The 22,710-nt window shown below is 42.4% G+C and overlaps 1 protein-coding gene across 2 annotated transcripts in view; it reads right to left on the bottom strand.

Annotated features, from left to right (window-relative positions):
- Nucleotides 1-22,710, bottom strand: part of C8H1orf21 (chromosome 8 C1orf21 homolog) — a 104,599-nt gene that overhangs the window by 9,903 nt on the left and 71,986 nt on the right. For both annotated transcript variants that reach the window (XM_035333078.1, XM_035333079.1), the window contains exon 4: nt 1,363-1,439. In XM_035333078.1, coding sequence (XP_035188969.1) covers nt 1,363-1,439 — 77 coding nt within the window. The remainder of the gene's footprint in view (nt 1-1,362; nt 1,440-22,710) is intronic.

The raw sequence follows: 22,710 nt of genomic DNA on the forward strand, positions 1-22,710 counted from the left end.
ACATGTACCTACTGCACAAAGAGAAATCCAATGGTACACATGAACAGTGTATTGGGTAAACAGCAGAGGCTTGGGCAAACAGTGAGTGTTTTACCCAACAACCTAATGCTACATTCTGCAATTCTCCTAGAAGCTTCCTTTGTTTTTGCAGGAATGTTACGGATCATTTACCTTTGCCAAAGTATTATTTTTAGGAAGGTGCTTTTTGGTGAATGAAAGTCAGTTCTGATTTCTGCAGGAACTTGTAAGATTGGAGTCTGAGGATAGAATGGTGTCCCTGAACCCACACAATCCCTCTGCCGTGGGTGCACCAGAGAAGGCGACCCATGAAAAGAAATGTCTCTTCTTTTGGCCCAGGCTGATTTACACTGGCAGTCACAGAGGAAGATGACTGTGCCTCAGCATCAAAGCACTTAAATGCACCTCTGACCCTGCTGGGAAGAACCAGGTGACAGTAATGAAACACAGTTTTGCTAAACGGTGATTTCACCTCCACCTCCTTGCTGTGAACTTCTTTGCAATTACAACTGAAGCACTCATTTCTTCTGTTTGAAAGGAGACTGAATTACGCTGTCAGATCACTAGGAAATTACTGAAGTTTCCAGATTTGAAATTGCACACAGTGCACTTGGTATGCAGCAAGTTTAAGTTAAAAAGTGCCCTGAAGGCAGAGCATAAAGAACAGCACTTCTGCTATTGTTCAAAACTCAACAGCAAAGCTTTATCACCTCTTCGTTAAGAACCTGATATATGGCTCCACGTAATGTTATTTTCAACCCAATTAGTGATTAAAACATAACAGTGATTTAGATAAGGAAGGAGCTACTACTAGCCCAAGAGCTAAATATTTCATGGCTAATGCGACGTGTACCGATCTCAGCCAGGGCACAGCACAGAACTCTGGCTAGGGACTGGATAAACCCTCAGCTGCACATCAACCCTAATTTTAGAGAAACAACTTCACTATTTTAAATGGAAAAGCTTGCCATTACTTATCCCAGGGGTTTGGCAGGCTGTACATCTGATAACCAAAGCCAAAACTTCCCTGGGAATGTAACTGCTAGTATTTAGGAACATCAGTGCATATATAATTTTGTTTATGCTTCAGTTGTATGGAAAGCTGAGAAGTAACACAGTATGGTACATCTCAGCCGTGCAAAGGACAGGACACCACAGGGATGTCGGCACCAATGCTACCCAGCTGTGTCCTTGCTCTTACCTGTTTTATTTAAAGTGGGTATGGGTTTAGGGCTGTTGGAACCACCAATTAGTTTGTGCTTGGCAATAACTGGGAATTTCACAGATACCTCCTTAATTTTGCACTTATTTTTATTAAATTGGAAAAAAAAAGAGAGAACTTACTTTGCTCTGGGTTGATGTACTAATCCTGGAATCTCTTTATTAGATTTAAGTCTTACATTTGAACTGGCACTTTTTTCCTGAAATACACAGAAAACACAGTAGAGGTACCATCAGTATTTATCAAACAGCAAAGCACGACAGGCATTTGGCATCACTGCGTCACATGCTGCTGGGTCCAGCCACCTGTGGAACCGAATGAGAAAAGCTCACCAAAAAAAAAAAAAAAAAATTAAAGGCAAAACCATTGATGCTACAATCCTGTGAAACACAGGGCTGTCACCCTGGGTGGGAAATTGTTAAATGTTACCAGTTCAGTGGCCGGGGGCTCGCTGCTGCACAGCCCCAGGTCATGGGGCAAGTCCCTGGGGGATTTGCAGCCATCGAATGCTGCACTGGCTAATGGCCCTCCTGCAGACCACATGCAGCAGGGGCTGCTCCTCACAGAGCTGTATGAACACCACCACTAATTAGCACCTGAAGGTAGCGAGGCAGAGCCCCAGAGTCACCCAGACCTGTAGGTTTGCTCAGAATGAAGGTGAGACGTGAGCATTATGTGGAGAACGATGTATGGGAGGAAGCATGTATTAAATATGGGAGAAACCACATGTTAAATGTTCCAGCAAAGAAGAGGACATCAATGGCAGATTTTATTGGCTCAGCCATGAAACTGGACACAAGAGGCCCAAGCAAGGCCACCAGAACATGTTTATCAACCAGCACACAATCGAGTCCTTTGTGGAGAACCAGAACCATTAAAAACACAACAAAACAAAACAAATTTGTGGGAGGGAAAAGAGTTGAGTCCAGAGCCAGCATTTCAAGGTACCCCTTGCTCTTGTGCCAAAAGTTGCTGTGAACCAAAGTGCACATGCTTCTGTTGTCTGCAAAGACTTGGCGCAGGATATAGCTCCTTTCACATCAGCACAGTGTGTTAGGGAAAGCTGATGGTGCAGATGGAAGAGAGCTGAGTTAAATTTTACAGCCCACCCGCCAAACAAATCCTTCTCCATTTCTTCAGTGCATCAAGCCCGTGACAATTTAAGAAATGTAAAACCAAGAATTAGCGCTTTTGTGGGTAATTTTGACAGTTTTGTTTTATCTTATTTAGTCTTTGAATGTCTGAATCACACAACTTGATTTATAAGAGGGCTACTAAATCACTGAATTAAAAAAAATATAGGCTGTCTAGCAGTTAATATTTTAATGAATAATTCTACAAGGGCTGTAAACATCAACTGCCTCAGCAAATTTAACACTGTTCAATGGATGTCTTCTAATCCACCCAAACAGAAAATAGTGTCTTGCATGAAAATAACAGTGAGACAGAAACATGCCTTCCTTCCCAGCCCTACCAAACATCCCTGCTTCCCTCAGCCACTGCCTTCCCAGCATCCTGGGACAGAAAGTCATTTGCTTTCAAAGCATCTTTGAATTTTAGCTGGGAATGACTCTCTATATGCATGGTGAACTCATTGTCAAGCAAAATTAGAGAAGTAGGTCGCATGGGGAAGAGGACATGAAACCCAGGAGCCAGATGAACTCCAGCCTCATGCACGAGGCGAGCCCAGCCTTTATACAGCCAGCTCATTTGTTCTCCACCAAAAGACTACTGTGAATCCATTGCTTCCATTAAAAGGCAAGGGAAGCTGATTTACAGCTCCCGCGTCTGGAGCTGCAATAAATCAGGGCGACACAAACCCAGCTTTCCACACCTCCACTTGTGGTTTGGCGTCAGCGCAGCTCTATCAGTAGCTGGCATCAGCACAAATCCCAGTATAAAGAAACTTCTGTCACTTAGGAACAAATAGACACAAGAAAAATACATATTGCCGTCTCTCTGTGGAGCTCAGAATGTTATTTACCATATTATCAGACTTACACATGGAGATAGAAATAAGATTTGAGTTTACTTGACTTCAAGAGTGCAAAGTTTATTCTTTCCCCTCCTATTGCTTCTGATAATTAACAGACCTCAATTATTTATTTCTTACAATTTTTCTGTTTAATCAGAGAACGTCACCTTTTCCATCTGCTCCTCAGCAGGAGTAAACAGAAGAAGAGGAATTAGGAGAAAAATGAAGTCCAACCAGCCCCCGAACTGGCTCAGTACTTTGCTCATAGCTCTTATTTACAGCACTGATACGTCATTACATTGACAAAATATGGGTTTTGACAAAAACACATATTCAAAAATAATTCTTCAAAATACAAACAAATGCGATATTTTTTCCCATCACTTTTGAAGAGAAACTGATTTAATAGTTTGGATTCTAATTTCAAGCAAAACCAGACGATTTGTTAGCCACGAGCCATGTGCTTGGCTAGCTCACACATTCACAGTTACTACCAAAGTCTTCCTCATCCCCCCCATGTTTCCAGGCCCAACCCACTGCTTAATTCAAAATACTTTTTGAAGTAATTCACCTCCACAAGTAAGCTGTTTAATGGCAGCATCAGGCACTGGTGGGCTTTAGCAACGTTAACCACAGGTTACATCTGACAGACAACACGATGACACCCAGCTGACAAACCCGCAATGGTTTAAGGCAGTCAGATTGTTCTTTGAGGCTGACCTGACCTGGGCTGAGGTGTCACTTCTCTCAGTACAAACTCATTTTCTCTGTCTTTGAGGCACGTGAGTCAGTGATTAACATCGAGTAAGTTACCATGCATCGGCAGAACTGCAAGTGTTTTCAGAGTCCTAATCTGCTGCAAGTAGAAATGAATATGCAAAATTTAGCTTTTAATCTAGCTCTGCTTGTAAGGATTATTTGAAGGAAATGCATTAAATATTGCCTCTCACCACAACTTTAAAAATAAGCCCTGCATAATGATGTACTTGGATAGGGGCATTAGCTGGTCTGTGGTAAGAAGGCTAATAGTGCACATTTTACTCCCCATTATTTTGCAATTAATCATTATCAGGGTAAAACTGTCATCAAATCAAGGTGATTTCATCTGATAGATTCGTTAATTATTGTTAATCTCTACATAAAGAATGTGCCATTTCAGAATTTCAGGGTGTTAACAGATGGCAGTGATTCCACTGCCAGATGCTATTAACACAGCAACAGCCACTACTGCCATTATAATAATGTATCTGTCAGCATTCCCCTTGATGCTTCCCCTCTTACAAAGCCATGGGAGCTTCATTTTAGGCATTTTCTTTTCTTCCTCAGAATGCCACAGATGGACACAAGTAAGCTGCAAACAGTCTTTCTGCTTGACTCGAACACTCATGACCAAGCTCAGGGCTTAATAACGTAGGGCTTATACAGAGATACTCTCTGATATTTAGTGAAGAGACTACATATAATTTCAAGTGCTTTTTTTTCCCTTAATTGATGAAATTGTCCAGAAAGAAATAATTAAAGATGCAATTAGCAATTCTGCCACCTAATGGCTAATTTTCATTAACCAGCAATCACATTTTGGGTTGTTTTTCTCCAATGTTGCAATAACTGAACAAATATGCAACCAAATGGGGAAAAAACATGGAATAGTAAAACTTAGTGCAAGAAACATGACTCTTATTTTTGCAACTTGGAAAAGGCTGAAGCAGCCAACTTGCAGCTGTACCATGGAGTCACCAATGAAAATGGCACATTCGCCAAAATTAGTACTGTTTTTAAGATACACTTACGTCTGTAAACATATGTTTTGCTACTAAAACACAGTCCATAGAAACATAAAGGGAACAGACAGTGATCATATTTTACTCAATATTGGTAGTTTACAATTATTCAAATACTTATAAACAACATTCCTGATTTATATCAAGATGATGTTTTCCTTCAAAGCAGCCTGCAGCACCTTTCAAACTAGTTTCTGGGGCTATTTAATTTACCATTAAAATCACTTAGGGAAAACATGACTTATTTTTTTTCTATTTTTATAACATGTACTATTCTTCAAAATAATTGTAGTTGAAAAGAAAGAACAAATGGCTCAGTTAGAAACAGTCTGAAAGATGAGATGTAAAAATTCAGTCTGACAGCTCAGCACTTTTTGCATCCCTCAGTTACGAGAACCAGCCTCAGGTAGTCATATTTTACAAGGATTATCTTGATAAATGAGGGGGAACATGGGAGAAGAACAGACTTTACTGATTTTACAAAGAGTTTCCTTGCTCTCTACATACGCAAGCATTGACTTTTTATATCCCCATTTACAGGAAGTCTGTACAGGCCGAACAGAGCCTCCTCCTTCTTTCTCCTGTTACTTGGAAGCAAAACCGTCTGAAAATGTTATTTAGGATAACTTCCTAACTTTATAGTGCAGGGGCAAACTGAACATTGAAAAATCTCTGACGCTGGTGAAGGGCGAAGAAAATTATTCTTTAACCCTGTTCACCAGATGAATCACATTATCCCTACCATAATGTGTGTACATACATACACTGTGTGGCCAGAAGGGAGTCCTGGGGACACTCACAGTAAGTCAGGGCATGGCATGGAGCGTGTACATCAGATAGTGCTGACACACAAAGCCCACCCTCCTCCTCCTCTCGGGATCCTAGCCAAGTCATGAGGGACAATGTTCACGTTGAGGAGATGCTTCAAAAAGCTGTTACCATCCCCATCATTAGAAGGACCTGATACCTTCCCACGGTAAGTCTATCAACATCGGTTATGAGAAAAGCGAACACTGGCACAAACTCCCCTGATCTCCAGAACACCTCCCAGACGCCTGTGACTGCTGATATTTCACAACGTGGACTCAGTCACGTAGACTCTTGAAGGCACAACCACGACACAAGTCAGCGGGTGCTGGCACTACTCCACTGCTGACGCACGTCTTGCCCCAGGCTCCTAGAAAATGCTGTCTGCCAAGGGAGCCCAGTTTTGGGGAGTACCTTGTACCGAGTGTTAGGCCAAAATTTCCCCAACTAAGAATGAGGGACTTGCCCATGATGCCTTACTCCTGTAAAAGGTCTTTCTTAATAAACCGGACATCAAAACATTTTTTTTTTGAGTAGGTTTGTTAAGTTTTATTCCCAATTAACAAAATGGGAGAAACTGGAGGCTGAAGACTTCAATCTGAAATTGTGGCCATTCAAGCATGGACAAGGGAGGGAGAAACAGACACACAGCTGGGCATTTATTTTGGAAAAGAATATGATTCCACGAGCCCAGCCAACAACACGCAGGGAGCCTGCACAGATGCCAGGAGCACAAGTCGTATTTGGCAGAGAGAAATCTTGTGCTTTTATCAGCAGTCCATGGTTTCCTCAAATTCGTTCCAGAGGCCTCATCCTGAAACATGCTGCTCCTTGCCAGGTACAATGGGGAAATTTTACTGTAGTGACTCTAGCTCCTGAAATGTAAAATGGAAGAAAGGGATTCTGAAAACACACAAAAAAAATAAAAATTACTTGAAAAGTGATAAAAGCAGGTAAAAATAGGGTGAATCCTGAGCGGCTTTCTACAGCCCACCAGAAAGTCATCCATATGCTGTAATCTGAGAAATGCTTCTTCTGGTGTTTATTTACTAGTCAGGGATACCCATAAGCACACATACACCTATTCATCTTGCTCAGCAAGGTCTGATTTAAAGTCAACAAGAGTTGTTCCATTGAGTGCTGGTGGCTTTCAGCCCAGGCCTTCAAAGCACAGCAGAGAAACAGTTGTTGTGCCTGTACAAAATAAATACAATCCACGTGGAGATACTATCACCAGATAACCTCCTGCAGAAGCCAACACAGCAATTCGGGGCAAGCGCAACTTGGAAGAATGAAATGAGGCTACAGAAGAGTATTGGTTACAAGGGCTGGATGAATCTGGAGACCAGATAGAAGAGAGAAAAAAAATTAAATAAATAAAAGACTACCTGAGAACTTGCTCCAACCTCTGAGAGCAGTTTGAACAAAGCCAATGAGTAAGCAAACAAAGCACTTGCAGAGTGTGGTTCTGGCTGGAGGCAGGGTAACAAACATGCTCTATCTGCAGGTTTGGACTCATTTCAGTTCTCACTCCACTGGCTCCCCTGCATTAATCTCCCTCTTCAAGGATAACTTACTTGACGTTGCCTGCTTTCTGCTCTGGCTGCCACCCTCCTGCTTTTTTGCTTGGATCAGTTGTTTGCATATTGAAAGCAAGATCAACTAGTGAAGTAAGTAATTTGTAGTTGCTTTTTTAAATGCCTATAGAGGTTAAAACCAGGGGGTGATTATTAGAGAAAAGCCTACTGTGCCACTTAGCTTAGCTCAGGTTGCAGGATAGCAACAAATCTGAAAAGTCCAACCAGAAATGTAAAGAAAAAAAAAAAAAGAAAGCAAAGAGGTCTCTCTGGAGAAAGATGAAGGACCTCTCCTGCAATATCTCAGTACAGTTCACTCTCAGCCAAAGTTACTGTCTTTGAACTTTGATGAATAGCATCACTGAAGAGCAGGAACAAAAAAAAAAAAAAAAAAAAAGAAAATTCCTATCACTAGAGGGTTTTCAAAGGGCATTAATATTTACCACATCTAACAGCTACAAGTTTTTAAACTTACCCATCAGCTTTTCAACTCCTCCTCCCCCACTATGAACATGAGGCTACTTGGTCATGGGAATTCCAATGAATTTTGTAGAGTAACCATATACCAGGAAGGCTAAAGACAAACTGAAATGAAGACATGGGAAGAGCTGGCACAAAGACAGGAAATGAAGAGAGGTAAACAGATGATATTACTGATAAGGAACATAAATGTTAAATAAATATGACCAGTAAATCTCCTGGGAAACTCTTACCTGAACCTTGCCATCCTGTTCTCTTTCACAGTCGTATCACCCCTCCACAGGGATTACACATTTGAATCTTCTCTTTTCTATGCAGCTTGTGACACAAAGGTCCAGAAAAATAAGAACTTTTATTTCAATCTCAGAGTTCTTTTCTGCAGATAGATTGCCAAACTTCAAACTTCAAGGTGTCCCTTACAGAAGATCAGAAGTGTGATCACTTGAAAAGTGTCTCTGTTCTTTAACAGGAGGTTTACACCACCCTAAACGTCAGGGTTTCCTGGTTCAGCATTTCCAGAGGGCAACAGTCTGCAAAATGAAGTTGAGGAACGCCCCCCCGTTAAGCTTTGGAAGGGGCTGAAAATTGACCCTCACAGTTGTGTACAACAGATATCAAGGTGATATGGGATTGCTTCAGGGCATCAAGAACATTTGCTTACATTGAAACATATCCAGAATTATTGTGAAAAAAATGCTGTAGGCAGAAAGGAGACCTGCTCACCAATCCTCCTAATGTATCAGACCTTTAATGGCTTTGGTACATCAGTATGGTTGAAAGTTTTATCTAGCAAATTAAAAATAGATGGATACAAGTTAAAAACTACTTTGTTGGCAAATTACAAGATTAGATTGGCTCCTGAGAAAACTTTAGAGGTTTTTAGGGTACTTAGCAACAAAAAGCACAACCAACCTTGTTCTTTTCTGGGTATGTCAGTCTTCTGGATTGTACAGCCACCCTGGATAACAAAAACTGGCTCAAAACTAACTTTCTGCTTATTAAGCCTGTGTCATTAATTATTCTCTCTCTCAACAAGCTTTCACGGAAATATCCTTATTTACAGTAAAGGTATATATTACTCATACCTTCGTATTTTTCATGTATGTCTCCCAAAAGTAGTTTGCCATCAAGTGTAGTAACGTGGAAAGAGCTGGCATTAACTATGAAACAAGGGTATGGTGTGAAGTCTGTAAAACATTTATAGCCAGGAATAAACAGTGTAGACAGTCTTAGAAGTAACTTGGAGTATTATGCAGCCTGTCTGCTGCAGGGTTATGTATCCAGTTTTTCTTGAATAAAGCACTTTGCTGGAATGGCAAGCACGTTATTGCTACTACAATTTTTGCAGAGCTTTTTATTGGGATGGCTTTGAAGAGCTTTATGCCCTTCAAAGATAAACAAGAGAAATATCTAGAGAACCAGATGTGCTGTTTCATGGATTTTTAAATTGCTGGACCTAAAATTTCATCAGAGGCAAGGCTGAGCTTCAACAGCCTGCTTGCAGAACATGCTCTACGTGCCCCCACCGGAGAAGCAGTTCCCTGAGAGGTGTCTCCAAGTCAGGCACACACAAGCACCGCACCCTGAGATCTTCCTGCACTGCCAAAGCCAGCCAAGACCGCTGACAAACACAGCTCCTAAACACATGAAAACCATATGCTGCCTGTGGCAGGCTGATGCAGAATGGACACTGCTGCTAACCACATCTTCCACTTGCTGTGTGTCCGACAAAGGGAATAAAAACACGTTAATGTATGTTCCAAAACAGCAAGAGTTCCCTACAACGAGCTCTCATACTACCAGCACTGTCCAAGGTGGAAATTCTAAAATTTCTGGTAGATTGCAGTTATGTAAATGCCATCACTGGAACACATTTTCAGTGTCTGCAATGTGGTCCTCTCAGTGTCTGTTTTATTTGCATTAATTCTAAAATTTGTAAGTGGTGCATTTAAGGCCCAAGAGAGCAGAGTTACAGTTCTCGCTACATAGGCATAATAGTTTGAAGATTATTAAGTGTGACAAATGTACTATGACATACATGCAAAGTATTATGGCTGCTGGAAGAACCTTAAACTGATGTATATGTTTTGTACAATCTTTTCATTTTTTTTTTAGCTGTTGCTTCTGAATAATAGAAAAAATATATCATTTCCCAATGAACACAGCAGCCTGCTCAATTACTGAGCTTCCAGTCCTCAGGTGTATAGGAATGGATTTCCCTGGATTTTCCAGACAAATTTATCTCAGAGTAATACTGAGAACAGATATGATGTGCGGCAGAATGAAAGAAATCAAAAGCCATTTAAAAATGTTGTAAGCTATTTCATTCAGTAACAGAAGCTGGGTTTTTAAGTGTTTATCTTCTTTAGGTTTCCTTGGAAAAAGAGCAGATAAGTAAGTGTGTCTCCTCAGTGTTAGCAAAACAGGGCACCAACAAAGCCAACACATTCCATCCAGGATGAACAAAAATAGCTTTGGATGCTTGAGGTGTTGCAGATTACAGGAAGATAACCAAACCAATACTGGGTGAAGAGCTACCTTAAAATCCAATTGCAGGCCTGAAAATACTGATGTCCAACATATATTTAAGAGTCACTAAGTGACTGTGTGCCTGATAAGCTCTTCATTATCCACTTTGATTTTAAAGTGCCTGTCAGCTCACCTTCTGTACTGCCTCTTCCCAAAGCCTCACAGGTAGGGGAGGGCACAGAAAAGACTCAAAATGAGCTCTGCCCTCTTTTGCCAGAAAACAGCAAATCTTCTTTTGTCTGGTAAAACATCAGTGCTGACAGTGCAGTTGCTGTGCATCAGTCCCAGCAGTGGCATGGTCATGGGGTGGCATCTGCTCCCTCAGGAGAGACCGGCAGCACGAGAGGAGGTCTGGTACGCCATACGAGATCAGCCTGGCCAGGGATGGATCCTCCACGCACCCACCGAATGTCAGCAGTCCCTTGAGCAAAATGTGAGCTAGCATTGTGAAACTGAGAGATCAGTCACCTGAAGGCCCCCCATGGTACCAAACAGCACTAAAGGAAGACATTTCAGAGTATGAATAACCCGAGGGCACGTATCTAAACCACATCAAAGGATTTCTGTCTAACTCGTTTTCCAAACCCCAATACTGCAGGTTTTCCCAACAGCCTTTCCTTGTGTCACTTCCCTGAAAGTTCAGACATTTTCCTACTACCTAGCTTAAATCTTTGTCCAATGCCTTCTTTCATTCCTGAGATCATAGAGGAAAGCTGACTATCATGCCTTTTAAAGTAACCTTTTGTATATTGGGTGACCTGCATTTCCTTCCATATTTTAGGCTAAACAAATCAATTAATTCCATCTTCCATTACAGCTTACGTTTGCTAAATCTCCTATTCTTGTCACTCCCCTCTGGGCTCTTTCCCTTCTGCCTACATCTTTCCTACAGAGCGTGCTTCCAATTTCAGTCACAGTATTTAAAGCCTTACTGAAGCCAGGCCGTATCATGTGTTTTGCCACATGTGAGAGCAAGACCGGCTCCTGTTTTTATGTGGCATCTCAAACCAGTGAGGTTAACCCAGCACATCCAGAGATGGCATATCTCTGCTAGCAGCAGCCCTTTCTGAGACTCCTAAGCAAATGGACGGAAGCTGCATGTGCCTCCACCAACTATTTTTACTTTCGAGGTTTCCCTAAAAATAGAAAATATGCTTAGCTTTGAAAAACAGGGCAGATCACATATTTTGGGCTTGTGAGCCCAACTCTTTCAAAAACAGAGGCAGCACTGGTTCAAGCCTCTTTGACTTCTGTAAGTCTTCTCAGGATGGACTCATTTTGTTACTGGAAAGCATGGTTTACAGCTGACATGTCCCTAAGCTTCTTTACCACATATGCAGGGGACACCTATACACTGTGCATTCATACTTCAGAAAAAACGAGGCAAACAAATGCTGCAGGAGAAGTACATGGAGCTCAACTTCTCTAATGGGTACCTAACATCTGTGGTACTGTGCTCAAGATCTCTCTCAAGCCAAAGAGCTGTAAGGGATGATCCGTCTTCCTGCCTCAACCAGCGGATTATTAAAACAAACAAATAAACAAACAAACAAAAAGCCACAATGCTTTAGTACAAACACATGATTATGATGTAAAATATCTGTGTTCCATGACTCACAGCCCAACAGGTCTTCCTAAAATTAACAAAAATCGCATGCAACCAAAGCATGCAGTCTTACATCATCTTCAATTTTCCTATTTCTAATCAAAACCAGTTTTCAATTCTGCAATTTGACTTTCAGCCGTTTGCAGATGCCAAGTTTTAACACACACTCTATTTTCTTTTCAAGCCAGGAAAGTACAATGATAATAAAATCACCTCTAAAATTTAAAGGGTTTTCCCATACCAGGAATGTTCAGAAAATTATGTACTGCCACGTTACTACCAAGAGGTGCAATATTGCCAAACATGAAAGCTCTCTGCCTGAGTCAGAAGCATACTCCAATGCACACTTCACAGGAATGGTACTGAAAAGTAGGAGAAAACAAGAGTTTAGTATGAAAATAGTCCAATTTTTCACGACAGTTGTTGCAGTATTATCAATTGCTTCCCTACATTTAATTAACTACTTGCTTAATCTCAATGTGATGAGAAGTTTAATTCAAGCCATATACTACATCAGTGATCCTAACAGCAAAAATAGATTTTATTAAAGTCACCAAAGCCCCACAATCCCTCTGCCTTTTTATAACAGTATGAGCCACATAAAAGCAGAGCAGCTGCAACAGGTGAAGAACCTTCCCTGATTGCTGCTAAGAATATTAATAACCAACATCTACTTTGAAATCACAATGTGAGTATGCTGCAATCAATATTTCTTGCTTGTTCATGTCTCTGGCAAAGCAAAAAGCAGCTAAGACATGGCTATCAGGGCTCTACAGATCCTATATATAGGGGTTCTGCTGAACACCACAGTAGGTTTTCTGTTCTGTATGATGAACTCACTTCTGAACAACCCTCAGCAGACATGATGTATAATCCTTCCTTGGCCTTTCTTTAGGAAGGGAAGCCCTGGAAAAAGGCACATGCTGCAAACTGCCAAGAACAGACAAGAATTCATACCTCAAGACCCAGCAAGCAGCACACTTGGCCTTCAAGAGGCAGGCTTATCAGTCCAAGTGAATGGATCATGCAACTTTTACTAAGACATTTAAAATGGCATCCTTCCTAAGCTTGGTGCTTAGCAACCAATTCTGACAACATTCACCCCAAACTTCTCAACCTGAAGGACCTCTTGTCAGGATCGCCTTCCTCCCTGCCAGAGGAACGTGGGGCGGCTCTCGCTGTCTGCTGGTGGAGAACGCAGCCTCTCCCTCCACTGAGGCTCCTGCACGTGATGAAGCAGGACCCTGAGGAATCACATGCTTAGAAACGTTGCTAACTGTTCTTGGGGCTCTTTGTGATACTGCTCTGTACGTTCCAAACGTCTGGGAAAGGCAAGCAGGGAAAGAGAGCCAAGAGGGAAGGTGGGCAAACAACCAGCCACAGAACGAGCACGGAGGCCAGCACAAGGAGCCACAGCTGCGTATGGGCAGGATTTCCAAAATAACCTTCAGAGGAGAAAGGAAGGGCACACAGCAGATGGGGGAGCACAAGAGGCCCATTTTGTGATGTTTAAGCCCCACGTAAGCATCAGAGATCAGCTGAGTGCAACGAGCAGAAGGAAACACGCTCCTTTCAGCCAAGGCTCCTCTATCCACATCTTCCAAATGAAAGGCGGGCAGTTACACACTGCCTCAAACTTGCAGCTATAAATAAGTGGGTAGTAACATGGCACTGTCCTATTAATGGTCCAGGATCATTAAAGCCTTTCTGGTCCTATGAATATTTGATGCCTCATTGTTGCCAGGGCTGGCTCTTCTGCCTCGGAGTGGCCTCCTGTGAAATTACCTGTATGGAGGAGCTTGCGTCAAACCTGAAAGCTGCTGTACCATGAGACTTCCATGGTTTCTCTCCTCCAGCCCATTGACGTGCATTCCTCCTGCTCAGGCAGCGCCAAGGGCTGTGACTACTCCAGCCTCTCACCTTGGACCCAGCGCACAGCTATAACCCTCGTCTGTTCGCTTCCAGAAGGGCATGCTAACTTGTTAACTCAATATGAGCTATATGAAGGCTCACCATGTTATCAAGGATTATCTGGGAAGACAAACACTTAGATGATTAGGTGGTCTCCTCCTAATCCTCAAATCCAGAGTTTAGTTTAAGCCCCAAATTCCTGAGGCTTAAAATCACTCCCAATTAATTTTAGCTGCATCACTGTGAGCTTGCTGGGTAAGCAAATTTTTGTCTCCACAGGCTCCCAAGGCACCCAGGGGAGCTGTACCGATGCTCAGCATATGCTCTCTTGGACCAAGCAGAAACTGACCAATATTAATAGTGGCTAATAATGCTCGTGCAGAGACTTTTTTCAGTGCAGAAAGGCATTTACCTCTTGGTAGGTCCTTCTCTCAAGGCTGCAGTTACACAATCAGTTTATGGCCATTTTACTGAGGTGTGCCACCAGGAGGGTCCCAGCCATGTACTTTCGGTATGCTCCTGCAGGTATAGGACCTGTCTGGCCCTGTAAGGAGTCCTCTCAACTCACTGATCTGCCTGAAAATGAACTTTTGCCTGAGCCAAGCACACCAGGGAAGCGATACATCCGAGGGAAACACTTTCTCTCTCAGTTCCCACCTCAAAGCTTGCCTCTGTGAAAAGCTGCAGAACATTAGTAGATCTCCTCTGTACCCAGTCCTACCTCATCAGCTGTCATTTACTTATGTACAAATGCTACTGTGACAAGAACAACGATGCCTCTACTGTAACTAGTTCATGGCTTTGCGTTCACATTATTTCCTTCACTTTACTCACATCCACTAGCTACCTTTGCAAAGTCCTCCAATTTATGCAACTCATGTCTTTGCATGATTATGAACTGTGCCCATGACCATGGCTGCAAGGAAGGTTCCAGAAGAGAACCCATACATTCCAGGAGTAACTCCTGCCTGCCAAGCACTCAGTAAACATGACTTCCCGAATGACTTCTGAAAGCAAGTTTCACAGAGCAATTATCTTGCTAAAAGACAAAAGGATCTTTCAGACATTTTGTTTAAAATTATTTAGTATCTAAGTATCGATTAAAACATTTTAGAATGACTGCTTATTTCGCACAAAACCCAGAATACAGCAAATAATTTAGACAAGAAAAATAATATGGCAAATACCATAATTAAATTCTACATGCCGTACTCTCCCTCTTGTTATATTTGGTCTAAGCTATCAGCCTACTGTAAAAGCCAGCCAAGAATTCTTCAAACCTTGCCAGAGCCAGAAATACTGGCCAAGAAATATTTGTCATATCACAGCTCAGTTTCCAAAAAGTAAGAAGCTGGACTTCCACAGCCAGGAAAATATAAGGTGCAAAAGGACAATAAAAAATGGACTTATTTAATATTGTTGGAATGCATCATATCAAATGAATCCAAGTGCTCATAATCCAGTAGGACTGTGGCATGACAAATATACTTCGTTTAGAGTCTTTGGTCCCCATGAGTCAAATTAGTCTGAAAGATTCAGCCACGCAACTGCTGGATGTTATTCAATTAGCATGAGGCAATCATTTCCAGCACTAAGCAAACAAGGCAGCCTTCTCCTTTAGAGAGCTAGACTGTTTTACCTTGGATTAAATTTATTGATTTTTCTACTTTGTATATAGAACAGCATTGTCAGGCAATTTCAGATGAATTCACTGACCACAATATTAATGGATTTTGCTAATTTTTTCAAAGCACTCATAAAATACAAAACAACAGTGACTTACAATTAGGTGTCACAGCATGGGCAGCTTCTGAAATAAATATATCTCCGAGATAAATGTGTTTCCACAGATACATCCCTAAAAACTTTTGGTTTTTGTATTTACTTACTGATTAGAGTATCTGCAGGCACAGACAGTCATACTCATCTCAGCGAGCCTACGTAATGCAGCAAGCTCTGCTCCCGGAAAAGGGTACCAGGAAGAGCGAGCATCTCTCAGAAAGACCATACGTACCTCTGCTGTTTTATTCAGGACTCAGACCTTCACTAATCATAGTCTTCATGGTCAAGCTGAGATGTTGTGTACACTAGGAACAAAACCTAATTCTTTATCTTGGATCAGTGGCAGGTGTGCATTTGCCCAGTCTAAAAGCCAGTACGCCTGCTGTAAGTTCGTTTTTTTCACCCACCTTGCTTGCAAGCGGCCGTAATGCTCACCCATCTAGCATATTTACCTATTCACAGTGAAAAAATGCACAGAAGATACTCTCTGATTGGAATCAGGAGGATCCTTCAGAGGAGATCAAGTATAAATACTTGATTCTGAAAGAAAGATTGATCAGGAGTTTTATGTTATCTTAAGACAAGGAAACACTTTATAAGCTCCGTTTTGACATAATCTAATGATAAAGTACACTACTTACACATCTGTGCTAACTGATCAGACTGAGTGAATCTGAGCTTTGACTAATACTGAAGTGTTGTGTAATGAAAGCAGCCAGCACCCTTCATGTCACGGCAATAAACTCACTCCCAAAATTCACCCTTGGGCTTTCAATTATGCTTCACAATCTAAGCTTCTATTTTAAAGCAAACATCCGTCTTGTGGTATTGCCATTTTTAGACAAAATGTAACGGCAAGATGTTGTAAAGTAACAATACTTGAAACCTAATAATAAAAAACCAAAAACAACAACAAAAAAAGATATTTATGTAAATACTGTATTTCAGTTATATTGGTTGCAACAAACATGGGATACCCCTTGATCTTCATAAGGCTTTTGTCACCATCTCTCCTGACTTTTTCATAAACAAGTTTGGAAAAACAGGCCTGTTTTTCTAGACCTGCTAGATGAAAGCACTGCAGGGTAAGTGCAATGCTGGCTGGGAAGCCACACGCCAGTTGAACACTGTCAAAATGGAGGAATGCATTGGATAGGCTTTTGCTGGTGTCCGTCCAGGAGCTGAATCTTCATTAGGGACTGGGATGATGAATAACAATGAACTAGAGGCTACGTCAGCTTTCCAAAACCACAAAGAGCATCAAGCCAGGAAGGACTGAATTTTGTAGGTTTCCAAGTTAGGCTGACAACTTGGAAGGATGTACTGAAAGAGACAGGAGATGATGCAAACAGGGGCCTAAGTGCAAGGTATTACATTTCTGCAGGAGTAATCAACTGGATGTATACTAAATGGAAGCCCCAACTTATATAGCAGTTTGCTGAACAGGATCCAGAAGCCTGCGGGACATGAGCAATCTTTATCTTGCTCTTGTAAAAAGGACCAACATTGTACTGACGGATGTAAAGGCTGCAATGGGCTGCAGAACACATCACCTCCTTCAGCTCCATGCTCTGAAGTCTAGGAGAACCACAAAACGACTGGAGCTCCACAAAACGCGACCATCAAGAGAACTCTGCATGTACAAGAGCTGCCCAACCTAAAGGATGACAGAAGCAAGTCACACCAAACTTCAAGAACATCATGCTGCTCTGAAGCAGGCCATTCTCCACACCCCCAAGGCCCCCGCCAACCATGACGCACAAACTGCCCACCGATGTGGAGGCTGGAATGGCAGTGCTGTTAGCAATTGCTCGACGTTTGCTAGAGGTATTCTGCTGCAGCCCTTGCTTCGCAGCCTCCTTGCCTGCCCTGTCCTTGCAGCTACCAGGCCTCTCCACCAGCCCCTATGTGCACCCCAGTGACTGATCCTGACAACTCCTCTTCTTGCACAAGGCACTGGGCTTGAAGCATGAGCAGAAAAACTATTCACTATCCCCCACCCCACTGTTAAGTTCCTCTACACTCAATTAATCACAAGAACTTCTGGCAGCCCACAATTTGCCAGCAAGATGTGCCACAGTAATAAGTGATTTCACATTCTGCTTTTGAAGACAAGCTATTAAATTCACATACTGTACTACTTTAATCAAGAATAGTTAATTAAGCTGTTCCCTTGATACAAATTTTTATCATTCTGCACCAGCCATACATCGCTTTTATAGAACTCAGACTGTGGCCATGATGTGCGTTTGCAATCTGTCTTTCCAAATTACTCTGTCAGCATTTGTAAACTCAGAGCTGATCCAATGCGTTTTGTCTCACTTGCAGCTGGGCCAGAAGTTCAGGGAGACAGAGGGCTGGAGCACCGCTTCACAGAAGGGTTTCCGTGAAAAGCTGAATGACAAATACCACTGCAGTTCATCACCCAACATGATACCAAAGGCTTCGTTATTACTTTAGTGCTTTGCATTTACATGACTTTTACTTCCTTAAGTTAACTCAGCTTTATGGCCTACCCCACCGTGTTAAAACCAAGTTCAATAACTTAAATGCACACAGTAATCATCATACATAATCCATGACTCCTAAGTACGGGCCTTAAGACCAGGGAGATCTATAGCATCAGATTATTAAGAACATGAACATCTGAGAAGAACCTACAGTCTAAATTTAAAGCAAAATTAAGAGCTAAATTAAGCAAAAATCCCCAATGATTTTCTATCGCATTTCCTGAACTCCGTTTCCTGAACAGGCTAGCACAATGCTTTTCTAGAAAAAAAAAATCAGAAACAGCAGCCACAGGAACTAGATTTGAATCTTTTCTGTTTTAAGGCACTCACAGAAGTAGAGTATGAAAAAAATGACATCACTATTTGGCTGCATGACTTAATCATAAGAAAAGAGTTTTTTAAAGTAAAAAAGAAAATGGAAACTTGGCCAAGCTTTCCAAACCAGTAAAGGATTCCCAACAGGGGACACTCTTGATATCATACTGTGAGAATCTGCTAAAATTTACCCCCAAGAAAATAAGCAGCACAGAAGACAGAGAAGACATAGAGAAGACATGTTGTTTCATCTGGACTTTTGTGATTGTATACCAAGCCAAAACAAGCCTTTCATATACCCATTTAACCATTTTTACCTTGGTTTTCTCAAAATTGAACAAATGAGGTTGATGTAAATTGGGTATTTTCACTCTAAGACTACTTTATGGACCCTGATCGAGATCTACTTCCTTCCTCCTCTAAGGAAATGCAGCCATGGCATTAATAACACTTAGATTTAATAGGTGCACAAGCCAAAGCTCAGGCTACAGGCTCTGAGGCAGGAGTCTGGCACAGCAAACAGGATGCTCTAACAGGGGACCCACTGGATCCAAGTCTCCATTGGCACTCCGCTGAGCTGACCTGGAAGAGCCCGTACATACGGAGACAAAAGGAGGAACATATAAGGATACCTTGTTAGGTCACTTATTATTTAAATGAAGATAGAAAAATAATCCATGTTGTGTTTTATTTAAGAGAAAAAACAAGTACAGCCAGAAGAACAGCTTCCAAAATGATACTGAGCCCAAGATGAATATGCGAGTCCACTTGGTTGAGCCTTTGAATGGGCCGGCAGTGCATGGGCCTTTTATCTGTTTTTCCCATTTAACAGTTAGATTTGTTTAAATAAACTCATAAATGTGGTTATTTACATATAAAGATAGAATGGTATTTTACGGATTTGAAGTAGAGGAAAATTCTTTCATGGTAATCGTAAAATGAAAGCATGCCAAACTTTAAAGAAACATGTTCTAACACTGAGGAACTTTTATAATTAATCCTTGCCTTAGATCATCTCAGAAAGAGTTATGAGTCTAATTAACATTAGCTGAGAAATTGCTCATGTTCCTGAAATTGCTGAAACTAGACGCTCGCTAACAGACAATCCGCATCCCTGCTGCCCCATGACCAATTTACAGCTGAGCCCTGACTCACCCCACTAAGTCCGAAAATATTTCTCAGCATTAGCAGTGGCTCGCTGCAGACACAGCCTAACGAAGGGACTGTCAGGGGGAAAAACTCCACATGTCTATAGCACAGATACAGACAACAATTGCTAAAACAGTAATTAATTTATTTATTAATTTATTTATTTTAAAAAAGAGCACCAGGGCTATTCTTAGAGGACCTGTCGTGGGCAGGCTGCAACTAGCAAATTCTTGGCCAGTGGCCAGCCCTGCCTGGGACTGCTGCAAGGCTGAGCAATGCTAGCTGCTGTGGTGCCCCAACGTAAGCTCAGTAAAAGACTTCTGCTTGTTTTGTTCTGTTGCTTTTGTTTTTTGTAAAAAAGAGGATGCAGAAAAGCAGCTCAATGCACAACGTGCTGTGAACAAACCATGCTTTGGAAAGAGGTGCCGCCACCTCCTCACATCTCCGTCAGCAATTCCCTGGCACGGCTGCAGTCCTGTTTCCTTGCTAAATGTGTTCACCAGGAAGGAAATCAGTGTAAGCATTACTTCAGTGTTCCCATGCAGATGTTAATCTTTTGGCTGGGCAGGATGGAGTGACTTACGGGGATGGGAGCACCAAATCTCATGAATAAACAAGCTGCTAAATTTCTGCATCCAGCCAAGGCCTTATAAAAACTAAAGCATGATTTGCCTTTGACTCCTAAAAAGTATGAAATGACTCCAGTAAAGCCAGTCATTTCAGAGCCCAGTCACCTGAAAGGTCTGAGGATTTTTCATGTGTAACTCAGGAAGACCTGCTAAAACAACAAAGCACTGTGTGCTCCCCAGGTCTAAGAAGAGGGAGATCCAGAAAACAGGCAGCATTTTACTGGCAGAAGGATATTCCAAGCATCTCTCAAATCCTGAAACCATCCTCCTGCTGCCACTACCTGTCCCTTTGACAGTCTCCTCTCCATCACAGCAACCTCCTTTATCCGAATGGCTAAAGGAAAGAAAAGCAGGGGAAAAGAGCAGCTTGGCAGGCATGATCCCTCCCATTCTCCTCCAAATTGTCCCCCACGTTGTGGGGTCGTACATCCAGACACCGGGGAAAGGAGGGCAGTGCACCAAGCTCTGCTATATCTGTGCCCTCGCTCTCTCCAACGTGCCTTTGATTTTATACCTTAGGAATTGGAAACCCACCCCTGAGCTGCTCCCCTGGAAGCACATGCAAACCTGCACTTTTATTACATTTTGAAATAGTTTGGAAGAACTGGTAGTGTATGGGCTTCTAGGGGTCAGGCTCCTTTATGCTGTGTTCACAGGCAGAGAAGCTGATTCTGATTCCTGACTAATGCCTTCAGGTGCTGCTGCAATACAAACTGCATTTGCTATTTAAACATATATATACACACAAATAGAATATTATTACATTATTAAAATCATTGGTTTTGCGTTCCCATGCATGGACTATCAGGCAGCTTGTTTATTTACTTAAAGCTGCCTGCCTTTGATGGTATCCCACGGAAAGATTACGTCTCAGATAAAGTAGTGAGAAGAAGCATGCAGGAAGCAGGGTGAGCGCAGAGTGTGGGAGATGAAAACGGAGCACCACAGAGAAGTATTGGAACTCAAATACGTTTTCTTGCAGGAGCAATGAGCAAATAATTTTAAGCCAAAAAAAGGTGAGAACAAACTTGGTAAGCTGTGTATTAGCTTAGTTCGCTGTTGCCTTGCTAAGTTAGTAACCCACGTTGGGCGCCAAAACGGGCTGTGATGGTTTTACTCGAGTGGGCAGCCGAGCTCCACCACAATCGCTCTCTCACTCCTCCCCTCCTCAAAGAGGGAGGGGGAGAAAAGACAATACAAAGAGCTCAAGGTTTGAGATGAGAATGATTTAATTAAAGGGAAGGGGAATGGGGAGAAAAAGAAACAACAAGGCTGCGCGGAAGCACAGAGAGAAAGGAAAAAAAAGTTATTCTCTACTTCCCATCAACGAGCGATGTTCAGCCACGTCCCGGGAAGCAGGGCCTCAAAACGCGTACCGGTTGTTCAGGAGAGACCCTCCCCCATGAGAGGCCCCCTTTTATTGCTGAGTGTGACATCAGGTGTTATGGAATATCCCTTTGGTTGGTTTAGGTCAGCTGCCCTGGTGATGTCCCCTCCCCATCAATTGCCCACCCCCAGCCTGCTGGCTCTTGGGGGCCTGGAAGGAGTTCTGATGTTGTGCCAGCACTATGCAGCAATAGACACAACACTGGAGTGATACCAGTGCTGTTCCAGCTACGAGTGCAGAGCACAGCACTGCGTGGGCTGCTGCAGGGAAAGGTGACTCCATCCCAGACAGACCCAACACAGTAACTTACACTAGAAAGTACTCGTGTAGGAGCACTCATAGGAGCATTTTACAATGTGCCCATGTATAATCCCAAACTGCATCATCCTCCCTACATACAACAGCCTGAATTATCTGCCCAGCATTTCCTTAATATTAAAAGTGTTTGCTTTTACAAGAATGTATTTCACCATTTTTTTCTTGACTTTTTTTGTTCCTTTTTACTGAAAAACCCTAAGCCCTTGAAGGTTATCATCCTATAGTGATTCCCCTCCTCCCATTCCAGTCTCTTCCTCATCTGCCATGCAGTGCCACCCTGCCCACTGGTTGCAAGGCAGAACCCCCCCAACACATATCTTCCTAAGCCTGTGCCCCAGCAGCAGTACAGCTAGCTTGGTTTGGTTACCCACAAAAGCAAAGAGGTGCAACTGAAGGTAAAAAGCATAACTGTAGTGAAAAAATCAGGCTGAGCCCCTTCCATTGCGAGTATAAGCATGCAGGGTATGGTACAGATGGAGACACTCTTCATTTAATTCTCAGGTGTGGCTGAAGCATTCGTAGTTCGACTTGAGACTGAGACCCGACACAGGAACTTTTGCTCCAGCTGGTGCCGGCAGCGAGGAGAGCAGTGTCAGTCCCCTGAAAAGAGGACCACAAGCCCGCACCTTCGGCCACAGAAGGCTGAAAATTCCCCCGACTTCCCCCCTGCTCCCCATTCGCTGCTCCCCAGCTCTCCGCCTGAGGCTTCATGCA

This window comes from Oxyura jamaicensis, chromosome 8 (genome assembly GCF_011077185.1).
Source record: "Oxyura jamaicensis isolate SHBP4307 breed ruddy duck chromosome 8, BPBGC_Ojam_1.0, whole genome shotgun sequence".
NCBI lineage: Eukaryota > Metazoa > Chordata > Aves > Anseriformes > Anatidae > Oxyura > Oxyura jamaicensis.